Below are 13,219 nucleotides of genomic sequence, written 5' to 3' on the forward strand. Positions count from 1 at the left end.
AAAAAAAAAAGAAAGAAAATCATCACACTAAAGTGATTAATCAAAACATTTAAACAATGATATGACGCACACTGGAAGCACTTTTCTATCCTGTCTGGGAAGCCACAAGCAAGGTTTTTGGATGTCATTCCAGTTTAAGGCCTCCAAGGTAAGGATGTACAAAGACAACAGCAGATTTCACCACTGACTCTCTAAAAGGAGGATTAGACAGATTGTTTCCTGTTTCTGGGGAAGGAAAAAAAAAAAAGAAAAAAAAAAGAAAAGAAAAAAGCCTTGAGACTGCATATTATTTTATGTGCTTCACTTCCCAAATTCTGTTTTCAAGTTCTTCCAGTGTCCAAAGGTGCCAAATGAGATTAAGAGAAATATGATGAGGAAGAAGTTGTTTGAGGTCAACCTGCAAAGGAACACGTTCCTTTCATCCTTGCCTAGATGTCTTCAGATGGCCACGTATTGTTCCTGAGTCATTTTCTATGTGCATGGGAGGCATTTTCTGAGTTTTTAAAAAATTTTTATTATTTTTAAATTAATTATTTGTTTTTTAGAAAGAGAGAGAGGGGGGCAGAGAGAGTATGCCCGTGCAAGCGAGTACAGGAAGGGCATAGGAAGAGAGAGAATATTCAGCAGGCTCAGCGCTGAGCCTGATGCAGGGCTCAATCGCACAACCCTGGTATCATGACCCGAGCCGAAATCAAGAGTCAGGTGCACAATTGACTGAGCTACCTGGGAGCCCCCTGAGTTTCCTGGGCCATTTTGTTACTAAGGATTGTTACTGTTTTTTAAAGGGACAGGTTTATTTCTCATACTTACTGTGTAAATGGCCTTTCACTATGTCATACTGCAAAACCTCGGCACACACAAGCCTAAATGAATTTCTTGCGGCAAGAGTTAAATATGGTAAAACCTGGTTGGTTTAGCTTTAACAGCAACTAAAGTTCTTTAGATGGTATAGACACAACAATTTAGTGATATTTAAGGTTAGAAGATTTAAGCAAGATATGGAATATCTAACTAATAAAACATGATTACATTGGGCTCAGTTTAGTGCCAATGCTATGGGCCCTTTTTTTTCACCATAAGTTTTGAAAATTGTTGACCTATGTACGTATGGTAATTTCTATTAACAGGAAAATATGACTAAACAAAATCCTTTTTCGTCATGCTGGCCAATAGAAAGTTCATTGTATTTATCATATTCAGATATCAATAATGATCTAAACTGAAACCACCAGAGATAAACAATTTTCCCTGGTTTATACAGCATCTAGTTCAGGGTCATTGTCAAAGGCAGGATTAGAATGTGAACTTCCTCTCAATTTGCGTTTAACCCAATTTAGTCTCCCACTCCAGAAAACAACAGTGTTTTGGGAACCAAACAAATCCAGAATTTAGCCTATCTAATTAGAGAAAAACTGGAAGTTCAGTTCAGAATGTTAAAAAAAAAAAGACAGTCAAAATTTGTCATGTGACCTTGGATATATCATTCACTCTTTTTAGGTCTTGGATTCCCCCCGAAGACTCAGAGATTTGTACAATATTTGACTATGTTTCTTTTAAACCATCCCTTTCCTAGTAGGTGTTTGGCAAATGTTATGATTGTCTGTTAATGCCGTTCCATTGTTCTCTACAGAAACAAGGTTCAAAGACTCAAAGAATGCAATAGTTGAAAGGGAGTTTAGAGAGCTAGATGATCACTTCCCAATCACTGAATCCCAAGATGGAAAAGGCATTTATTGGAAGGGTCCTCAAACCTATCTGTGTATCTAGCAGTATCATTAGACCAAATAAACACACACACATATGCATCACTAATTTTTAAATGCATGTAGGTGTTGTTTTGAGTCACAGAATGAAAATTAATTTATTAGCATTAAGGATTTCAAAGTACAACTATCAAGTTGAAGTCCATGGAATATTTTACTCTTATAAAAGGGGGTCTTCATATCAGAAGAGGTTGGGGGACCACTGATATGCCCATTTCTCTTTTTACATATGTAGACAGAGAGGCCTAGAGTGGACAAGGGGTCACACATGGAATTAAGGCACAGCCAGGATTAGTACCAAGCTTCCTGACCTCTGGTCCAGTGACCTCCAGCCCCTCATACTCTAGTGGCTGCCTGCTGCCTCATCTCCTCAGCCAGTGCTTGGTCCAAATTGTCCAATACCGACTTCATCTTTTAATTAAAAATGAAAGCTATGGGAATGAAGGAATGATCCATTAATACACTTCTAAATAAAACACTGGTGGGTGCCTTGCACTGAATTTGAACTCCTACTTGGAAAAAAAAAGAAATCCTAATTTAGTTCAAAATATGCTCAAAAGTATTATTAAAAAGAGAATCACAGACTCGTGAATCTGCAGTGAGAACTGTTGCATCTATTAATAGAAGTTGCCCTAAAGCCAATGAAAATAATGTCTTGCCAGGGAATGAGGAATCTACCAAATGGCTTTGTCATCGTTGTTACAATGGAAACATCCATTCAGCAGAACACTCATCTCTAAACCAGACCATTTGAATTTCTTGCTAAAATGCAGGTTTGTGATCTCAGAGCACATTGCCTGCTTTTGGCACGTTGAATAACAATGATCGGGCATTGTAATTTATCAACATCATCATTGTCATCATCACCAACATCATCATCATTTGGAGTCAGGTTTTTGATCATGCTCAGTGCTGAAACTCTTATCATCCATGGAAAAAGCCCATTTGAAGTATCTAAATCAATGCCTTTCTTCTTGGCTGTTGGCCGTGCCCTGGACTTCCCATAAGTGGTGGGGGGTAAACTATTAAAAAAAGATGCACAGTGCACAGTCTTGGATCACCAGTGGGTAGAGGTCATTGTTAAAGGGAGTATGAAAGCAAAGGGAAAGTCCTGTGGAGCTTGCACGCTGCAGTGCATAAAATATCAGCCCCTTGATATATTGGCTCTGTCTTTTGTAGCCCTTATTATTCTCAGCTGGGTGCTCTTTTTTAATGGTCACCACCCACGGCTCAAATCCCTATGCCATTCCCTGTCTTCTCTTCACCACCAAACTTCTTGAAAGAACAGTTCATATTTATTATTTACAACTTCTTTCGGTACCATTTAGATAGGCTTTGAGGAAAGTTTTGTATGGTCAAATTAAATATGAAAGAGAGCTTAAAGGAAGTTAAATGGGTTTCTGTGCTGGGGGACTTTCCAGATTCTTCAATGTTTTAATACTTACTGTGAATATCCATGTGGGGAGGGCTTCTAAGAAATAGAGTACATAGCTCACATTTAATTGAGAGCCTATTTTATTTTATTTATTTATTTTTGCCTGCATACACTCTAAGAGGATCTGGCACTTGGCAGGCTCTCATAGTTTAATTAGGAATTAAACTGTGCCCTGAGAAACACAGTCTGGAAAAGTCTGTTAAGGAATCCATCTTTCTATGCCTAGGTACCTGATGCATGTACAGTAGAAGGTGTTAAGTAAATGTTTGTTGAATGAATGATACATGATTCAGGAGCACTAAACAGAGAGCACCCAAGGTCTCTAAGCAGAGAGACCTTGGGTGCTTAGAGACCTTGGGTGTCCATTCCAGTGGACACAGGATTTAGGCCTGTCTACATTCATTCTAAAAATATCCCACCACAGGGTCAATTTTATGGGCTCGTGACCTGCTGGGTCACACGAGCCCCTTCCCCATGTTGAGAAGAACCTTGCACTTGGGTTAATGCTCTGCTGTCACCATCTTGAAATATTTAATTTTTTTTTTTTTTTTAAAAGAAGCCTCACACTTTCATACTGCACTTGGCCCTGGTAGCTGCTCTTGCCCAAGGAATCCCTTGTAAGCTCTTTTGCTTCCCCTCCATGCCCCTCACTTTCCCAGTACCCACGGCTCTCTACTAGTCTTCTCCACTGCAGGGAGTACCCAGCTTCTGGGGCCTTCTCTTCAATTCCCTTTCATGAAAACTAAGTTCTGAATGTATTCCTAATGCATGGAGTTATGTTCTCTCTAGCTACCTTACTCTAGCTGGAGAGGACAGATCACACTGTTTAGACTGAAGGGTCTAGCTGACAGGTCATGATCTCATAGGGTTCATTGGATTAAGTCCCACATCGAGCTCTGCACTGACAGTGCAGAGCCTACTTGGGAATCCCTCTCTCACCCACTCTCTCTGCCCTTCCCCTGTTTGCACTCTCTCTCCCACTCAAAATAAATAAATAAATATTTTTTTTTAAAAAAAGGTTAATAACTGAGAAAGCATAAGGTGTCACTCTCACCTTCTCCTCCACATTCAATGAACTTTAAAAAAGAATGATTCTTTTAACCAAAGATTGGTTCTCTAATAGTGATATTTCAGACATTCACCATACACAGATATTTTAGGTATCCTCCATAGACAGACATTTTGGGATGAGGCAACTTTCCTATGTTCCTTAAATTATATTCTTAAGGCAACAGCTGACAATATCACTCTATCTCTTCATGAAACAGCTCTCATTCATACTAGACCTTGTTTTAAAAATTATGGTACCACTGCATTTTTTAATTGGCAAAGCATTATCAAACGGGTATGCTTCTTGTCAAGCAGTTTTGCAATAAACATATTCCAAAAGACTGTTTACTTTCATCTACAATGGTCATGCCTTTTGAGTTAGAAATCAGAAGTCCTGGATTCCAAAGAGGTCTATTTCTCCAGTCTTTTAGCTACATGATCTTGGGCAAGTTACTTGATGTCTTGAATTCTTTGTTTCTTTATTGAACAAAACAGGGCCAAGGAATACTTCTTTTCCTACTTTTGGGTTCATTTTGGGAGTTAAATGAGACATGTAAGACATGTGTTTTGAAGGCCACGGTGGAGAGGCCACGATTAAAAACTTCCAAGTGTCAATAGTGCATTCTGGAATGTCTGAAGACAGTTTCAGGACTGAAGGCAAAGGTGGCCACAGAAACTAGGGTTGGGGATAAGGTTTGAAGAACTGATGAATGACAAGCCACAGGAGTAGAAAGGTGGGTGTTTGGATCTTCTGGGGCCAGTTTTTCTTTTACTGGCATACGAGTTAATGATAGGGTCAATGGCAGCAATCACCTTCAAACTGGAATTTTATTTTACTTATTAAAAAAATAAGTTTATTTATTTATTGAGAGAGAGAGAGAGAGAGAGTGGGAGAGAGAGAGAGACAGAGAGAGGGAGCGAGCAGAGGAGGGGCAGAGAAAGAGGAAGAGAGCGAATCCCAAGCTGGACAGAGGTGTAGAGTCAGGCACGGGGCTCGAACTCACAAACCGTGAGATCATGACCTGAGCCAAAATCTAGAGTCAGATGCTTAACCGACTGAGTCACCCCGGCACCCTACAAACTGGAATTTTAAAGATGAAGTGTGGCAGGAAAAAACAACTGAAAACTGGAGCAAGTGGCAAGAAGCCTGGGGGAAAAGAAGTTGGATGGGGTGAAGGAAAGGAGGCAGTTTTTTTGTCTTGCTTTTCATAATAACTAGGGGATTGCATAGCAGAAGGAAGAGAAGAAAAAGAAAATCTGTTTCGATCCTGTGAAGGAAGGCAGGCAAAGGAAAGACGTTTCGAGGAAGGTTTTAAAGAAAGGATCCATTTCATAAACCACAGAAGCAGCTGCTCAGAAAGAATGTGTATAGAAGAGATGTTGATTAATGAATCTGTTAGAATGATTTCCAGATACATACTGGCAGGAATTCAAATGCAGGGGGCAGGGAGCCTTCGGATCAGCAGAGAAGCTTTGATATGTTTTGGAGATCCTATCAACAATAAAAAGACAAGCCTTGTGGGGAGACCTTGGTGGTGATGGAAAGCCAAGGCTAAAATTTCTGACCATTTGCTTTAGGAAGGAAGGGACCGATAGAGGAGGCATTGTGATATGGTTTAAAAAATTTACTTGTGATTCCATTCAAAGCTAGAGGACTATTGGGTAGATTTGACAGGGCAATGTGACTGGGAAATGGAAATCAAGGTGGAGGTCAGGCTACAAAAGCAGGTTGAGGAGGTGGGAGATGGGAAGGTGAAGAGCCAAGATTTAAGAATAACAAAAGCCTCCAAAATGAGCAAACTAAACCCAAGGTGTTGTTCTAAAAAGGGTTCAGAGAGAGTGTTGGAGATCAACTCTGTTCAGAGTCAGCCTGGGTCCATGTGGGGATCTGGCGTTTATGGAATTTTGGCACTAGCTGGCAAGACAGCAGGGTACAGGGGTTTGAACTGGAGTCCTTGAGGGATTTGGGGTCCCCAGCAGTAGGAGGTTTGTTTACGGAAGCACAAAGCAGGAGAGATCAAGGTCACCATGGGAACAGCTCAAGGCTGACTTGGTGCTATTCCCTACCCTCTGACGCAGGCCCCACTTCTGGGTGAAGGTAGGTTCCAGAGTCTGGAGTGAAAAATAGGACCCTATTCCAGCTGGACAGGCAGTACTAGATGGAAGGAGACTAAGATAGCAATTGTAAGAGAAGCAGGAGACATCAGGGGAGCTGATTTTATGTAAAGAAAGAAAATATTTTTGGAAGCAGTTATATGTGGGGTATGGAAAGGGAGGAAGTGGGAGGGGTAGAGAGAGCATTAGAAACATAGGCTAAATGTTCTACCAAGTGCGTCATGGATGTAATCTCATCTTTATACTACCGCAGCCCTGTGAGGCATATATTGTTACTTTCAGTTTATAGATGCACCTTCAGGTTTCTCGCTATATATATTGATAACAACAGTGGCTAAACGTGATTGCATGTTTATTATGTGCCAGGAACTTATAATCTTTTCTTTTAAATAATTTTATTAAAATTTTTTTAATGTTTATGTATTTTTGAGAGAGAGAGACAGAGAGAGAGAGAGAGAGAGACAGAGAGAGAGAAAGGGTGAGCAGGGGAGGGGGAGAGAGAGAGGGAGACACAGGCTCCGAAGCAGGTTCCAGGCTCTGAGCTGTCAGCACAGAGCCCAATGTGGGGCTTGAACTCATGAGACATGAGATCATGACCTGAGCTGAAGTTGGATGCTTAACCGACTGAGCCACCCAGGCTCCCCAGGAACCTACAATCTTACTCTTACTCCTTGCAACAACAAGAGCATGTGGCTAGAAGTATAACTTCCATTTTCCAGATGAGAGACCCCAGACAAGGGAAGGTCTCACAACTTGCCTAAGGCCACACAACCAGAAAATGGGAGCAGTCATAATGCAAACCCAGGCAATCAGTTTCCAGAGTCCAGAATTTTAACCACTGTAATGAACAGCCTCTATTAAGCCAGGCAAAATTGAAAGAAAAAGAGAGGGAAGATACACCTACAAGGACTTGAAGCTATTATTCAAGAAGAGATAAGAACAATAATAGGGATGGGGAAGGAAAACCTCATCTGGACAGAGGGATCTGAATGCTTAATTTTTAGAGATAGGCTGTATTGATAATTTTAATAATAATGAAGATAATAATAACAGTTTACATTTATTGAAGGTTTACTATGAGACAGATCCTACTTTAAATAATACATATATCTGAATTTTTAGAACAATCTTTTGTGTCTTTTATTGAAATCCAAGGACCTGGGACATAGTAGGTGCTCAATAAATATTTGTTGAATGAATCTTGGGAGGTAACTGCACTTTTAGGAGGACATAGGGCTCAAGTCCAAGAGACCTTTCTCCCATGGCCCTCTTGTTTTCTTACTTCACAACATTTATCTCTGTCTGAAATTATCCCATTCATTTCTTTCCTTTTTTTAATTATCTGTCTGTCTGTCTGTCTGTCTCTCTTTGCATTAGAATGTAAACTCTAGGAAAGCAAAGCTTCACTCATCTTGTTGAGTCCTCTATGTGTAGCATCTGGAATGATGCCTTGGGCATAGGAGGTAATTAATAAATATTTGCCGCATGAATGAAAGAAGAGAACGCAGTATTTCAGCCTTGCAGAACAACTCATTTCCACAATAGTACACTGACTTGCAGAGCAGAGAGGCTGGCTATCCATCTGCTGGTACAGCATCTTTTACTGTGCCTGTTCTCAAAGAGCATCTGTGTACTTTCTCCATCACTGGCTCAACTCTTCATCTACCCAGGTAGGCTTAGTTGTGGAGCAAGGAAGAAGAGGCCTTTCTTGTTTGTTTTGTTTTCAACACAGATAAACACAGATCATCACAAAGGTGATCAAATCATCTCCATATAAAAACAACTCACCCACCTCACACCCATTAAGATGGCTACCATCAAAAAAAAAACAAAAAAAAAACAAAAAAACCCAAAAACCCAACCAACCAACCAACGAAACAAACAAAAAACAAAATAGAAAGTCACAAGCATTGGCAAAGGTGTATAGAAGTTGGAACAACTGTACTTTTGGTAGGAATATAAATGGTGTAACCACTGTGGAAAACAGTATGGCAGTTTCTCAAAAGATTAAAAATAGAATTACTGTATGATCCAACAATCTCATTTCTGGGTATATATCTAAAAGAATCTCTACAAAGACTTGTACACCCATGTTCATAGCAGCATTATTCACAATAGCCAAAAGGTGGGAGCCACCAAGTATCCGTTGATGGATGAATGGATAAACCATATACAGTGTATACATAAAATGGAATGTTATTCAGCCTGAAAAAGTAAGAAAATTCTATCACATGCCACAACATCGATAAATCTTGAGGATATTACACTAAGTAAAATACCAAGGGCCGGGGGCAGGAGGGAACAGGAAGCTGCTGTTTAATGAGTACAGAGTTTTTGCCAGATGGAAAGAGTTCTGTAAATTGGAGGCACAATAATGTGAATATACTCAACACCATTAAACTGTACTGTTAAAAATGGCTAAGATGATACATTTTGTTATCTACATTTTTTCACATTAAAAAAAGTAGACTGAGAAAAAAGATGATTTTTGCTAGTATGACACGCCTCATTTTAAACAATCAAGATCCTAAGGTGAACGACCCAATTAAGCCAAATGGAAATGCAGAGTAAATAGAAGGGAACAAGGGTGTAAGACAGAGAGGGAACAGCTACACCATAAATACCTGTGTTAGAGATGAGGAAGGATTAAGCATAAGCTTTTAGTTTTGTGTTCTTGATGGTCGGTGTTGCAAATAACACTTTCCTTGATGGCTTTTTAATGTAAGATATACGTAAGCGTCTTACACAGGTCTCTACAGAGATTTAAGACTTTGGAGCTTGTGATGCTTACTAAGTCAGACTGATGGGATCAGGTTGTGGCTGATAACGCTATGTGTGAAGTGACATCTCCGTTGCACGGTCCAGCGGACACTTACCTGTCTACACGAAGCTGGCAGACAATGCTTAGGGCGTCGACAACTCCTTCTTCCTTCAACTGTCGACAGCCAATGGATGTAGCAATAAAACACCCCGTTCTACCTATCCCTGCGCTGAAAAGACAAAGAGTAAAAAGGTGGATGCAAAGGAGAAACGATTAAATATATTCTATTATTTATTTATTTAAATTTAATTCCAATATAATATTAGTCTCAGGGGTACAATATAATGATTCAACACTTCCATACATCACCCAGTGGTCATCACAACAAGTGCCCTCCTTGAGCCCCATCACCTATTTCACCCATCCCCCCACTCTCCTCCCCAAGATAAAAGACATTCTTTTAAAAGGGTGTTTAAATCTGAAATGGGCAGCCAGGGTTAGTAAAAACAGTGACAGCAGCTCTCAGACTGAGATTACTAACCTGGCCTGGTGCAGTGATGATTGAGTTATATATGCAGTAGGGAGTGTGGGGTGGAAGGAGAATAGTGAAAAAGGCATTGTAATTATTCCACAAAGAATAATTAGGACCTAAATTTAAGTAAGGTATAGGCACTAGAAAGGAGGAGAAAGACTTAGACACATCACAGACGTGAATCTAGGGGATCGAAAGAAAGGAAGCGCCAATGAGACAAAGGGAGAATTCTAGAAGAAGGGATGATGTGGGGGTGGTGAGGAGTTCGGTCTTGGATAGACTGATGTTGAAGATTCTAGTGAAGAACTGAAGATTCAATTCAGTTTGGGAGAAGCCTGTGGCCAGAGGCACATATTTCTGAGTCATTTATGTCCAGGTGATAGTTGAATAAAACACCATCCGTCCAGGAGGGCTTGCCCCATTCATCTGCCTTAGATGGTAAATTATCAACCTAATAAGCCCTTTAACTCTCTTTCCATATTCCTCCTCTCTCTCCCTCTCCGCCCTCCTCAGCAATTTCTACCACTAATAGTCTTTATGCAATTTTCTCTCAAATTTACATCTAAATTCCCTAAGTTTCTCCTAAACTCTAGATTAGCATTCCATTTTTTAGCTGGAACTCTTGATGTTACTATTTTGCACTGGCTTTAATTCAATGTATCTAAATTCAATGTATCTAAAACAGAATTAATTATCTTTTCCCTCAATGGCATTACCAGTTAGCCACAAGTTTTCCAGCCTAGAAATCTTGGAGCCATCTCCAACATCTCTCCTCTCTCACCTCCCACATCCAATCTGTTACCAATTCTTATATTTTTCACCTCTACTGAAGCTTTTGGGATCCATGCTTTCCTTTCTATAAACTGTGCTCACGTTTTCGACACCTCCTTACTTCATGGTTAGCAATGATCTCATTATGGTTGCCAAGTCTTGAGTCTCTTCCTGGACTAATTCACGATACACACAGCTGCTAGGTTCATCTTTCTAAAATGGGAATCTGAGCATATTACTCTCTACTCAAAGACTGTAGATGCCTTCCAGTAGTTACAGATAACATCTGAGCTCCCTACCATGGAATTTGTGAACTTGCACAATATGAAAGTGGCTAACTTTCAAGCTTTAGGTCTTTTTACTCTTCTCTTTGTACCTTTTGTGCCATTTTTTTTTTCATTTACATGAATCCTTGCAAAAAAAATGGCTTTTATTTTTCATTTTTTCTCTCTGTGTTAATGATATTCCTTTGGTCAGTCAGAAATGCCCTCTTTACCACCCTTTAAAACCACACACGTTGGTTATTTTTTAAGATCTTGTTCAACGTTACCCCAACTCTTAGAGGCTTTCTTCAGTCCTCATGTTCTGAATTAATAGTTCCCTTCCTGGCACTCAAATAGCATTTATTTCTCATATTTGGTGCTTGTTTCCTGTTGAATGTGAGTGCAGAGGAATTCAGAGGTGAAGGAGGTCCCTTTTAGTTAAAGAGTCTATAAAGAGTTTGTTTCACTAAAGAGATAGGATTTGAACTGGACCCTACGAATGGAGGGCATTTTGGTTATTGTGAATCAGAATATTCCATGTATGAGAATGGAAAGAATTGCTGCAGAACAGGATATATGATGTACAATAGTAAGTAGACTAACTTGGCCTGAAAAGAAAATTATTTTGGAGGAATAGTGGGAAACAAGACTGGGCAGACACACTGGAGCCTGATGAAGGACCGTGGGGCAAGCCAAGGGTAAAGTCCAGGCTAACATACTCCCCCACTCCAGGTGGAATGCGTGTGATATTCCTGGGACACTCCTAGCTACCCAAGAACAAAAGGAAAGGGGTTTAAGTGCTTGCCATGGTGATGTAGGAAACTAAGGCAAATGAAAAATTAAATTCCTTTACTGTCTATAGCCCATTGACAAGTCCTTGAAACCAGCAGAGTGACCTCCCTCTAGGAGTTCAGCTGCCACAGATGATGACACTTTGCTAGAGGCAAAAGGGAATCTTAGCTTAACATTTTCCCATCTCCCAGGATCCTGTAAGTCTCCTTCAATGCATAAAAATTCCTTTAGAAACTTCTTTTTTCTCAGCTCCCCCAAGGTATATGCTGGCAATCATACTCTAAGCTTATGGCCCCCAATATACATCTGAAGAGTCTCATGACTGAGATTTTACTAAATGTTAATAAATGGAGTCTCCCTAGCAACAGCTAGCACCTCAAGATCCTGGAAACCTTGCTTCCAAAATACCTTAGAGACTTACTCTATTCCTGACCCCCTCCCAAACCAAGAGTATGTAATGAGTTACCGGTCATGACCTCACGCAGCTCTTCTGCCCACGGGTCCTGTCCCCATGCTTTAATAAAACCAACTTTTTGCACCACAGATGTCTCAAGAATTCTTTCTTGGTCATCAGCTCTGGACCACCTCACCATCACCCCGAAACTTCATCAGAGCCTATAAATGATCTTACATGGAAACCTAAGAAGTTTGAACTTCATCCTCTAAAATAGTGATGCTTTGTGTTTTGTTTTGTTTTGTTTTGTTTTGTTTTTGAGAATTTGATAAAAACTATGGACTTTCATTCCCCAGAAAAACTCACATAACTTTATGTACTCCAATTTGTTAAAGTAATTTCAAAGAGTTCACTGACCCCTGTAGTTCATCCACAGATCCAGGATTAATAAAACCCAGGGTTTTAGGAACATCATGCAAGAGAAGTGGGTGAGTAGGCTGGGCTGGGGGTGGGGCATAGGGAAGTGGGGTGTGTTTGTGCAATTAGTTGACTACTTCTAAAATACATGTATGAGGTCATTAGGGCCTGAACCTGGGTGGTTGGACAGGAAGTGATGATTATGGGAGAAGCTTTGAAGGGAAAGCCAATCTGGTGACTGATTAGATACTGAGGCTGGAGTTGAGAGAAGGGCCAAAGATAACTGTCAACATTAGATATTGAGTGCCTGGAAAAAAGCTGGTCTTATTCTTAGAAATAGTCATCAGAAGGGGAGCTGGTTTTATAGGGGAAATGGCTAGTTCATTTTAGATATCCTGAGTGTTTTATGATTTTGGGTGGGGGACAGTTCCAGCCCTAAAATATGACCAATTAGGCTGTCTTTCCTCACCCCTAAGGGAAGTTTAGGGTAAGGCCTAATGCTAGAAACTGGATAATGACTCCTTTGGATAAATAGATATATAGTAAATTTCATTCTTAATTAAACTATAAAGGCTCAAAAAAGAAGGAGACTAAAGTTATAATTTAAACTAATTAGCAGGGCGCCTGGGTGGCTCAGTTGGTTAAGCATCCGACTTTAGCTCAGGTTATGATCTCACAGTCTGTGAGTTCGAGCCCCGCATAGGGCTTTGTGCTGACATCTCAGAGCCTAGAGCCTGCTTCAGATTCTGTATCTCCCTCTCTCTCTGCCCCTTCCCCGCTCATGCTCTGTCTCTCTCTGTCTCAAAAATAAATAAAAACATTAAAAAAATAAAATAATTATAATTTTATTTATTAATATTATCATCAAAAGCTTTCTTGCAAGGCTTAAGAGGTTAAACAAAGCAACATAAATTATTTTGACCAAG

At 40.1% G+C, this 13,219-nt stretch overlaps 1 protein-coding gene across 2 annotated transcripts in view; it reads right to left on the reverse strand.

The window, feature by feature from the left end:
- Positions 1 to 13,219, reverse strand: part of PTPRR (protein tyrosine phosphatase receptor type R) — a 274,870-nt gene that overhangs the window by 8,648 nt on the left and 253,003 nt on the right. For both annotated transcript variants that reach the window (XM_042992752.1, XM_042992753.1), the window contains one exon: positions 9,240 to 9,353. In XM_042992752.1, the coding sequence (XP_042848686.1) occupies positions 9,240 to 9,353 (114 nt within the window). The remainder of the gene's footprint in view (positions 1 to 9,239; positions 9,354 to 13,219) is intronic.

The sequence above is a fragment of the Panthera tigris genome, chromosome B4, assembly GCF_018350195.1.
Source record: "Panthera tigris isolate Pti1 chromosome B4, P.tigris_Pti1_mat1.1, whole genome shotgun sequence".
In the NCBI taxonomy this organism is placed as follows: Eukaryota; Metazoa; Chordata; class Mammalia; order Carnivora; family Felidae; genus Panthera; species Panthera tigris.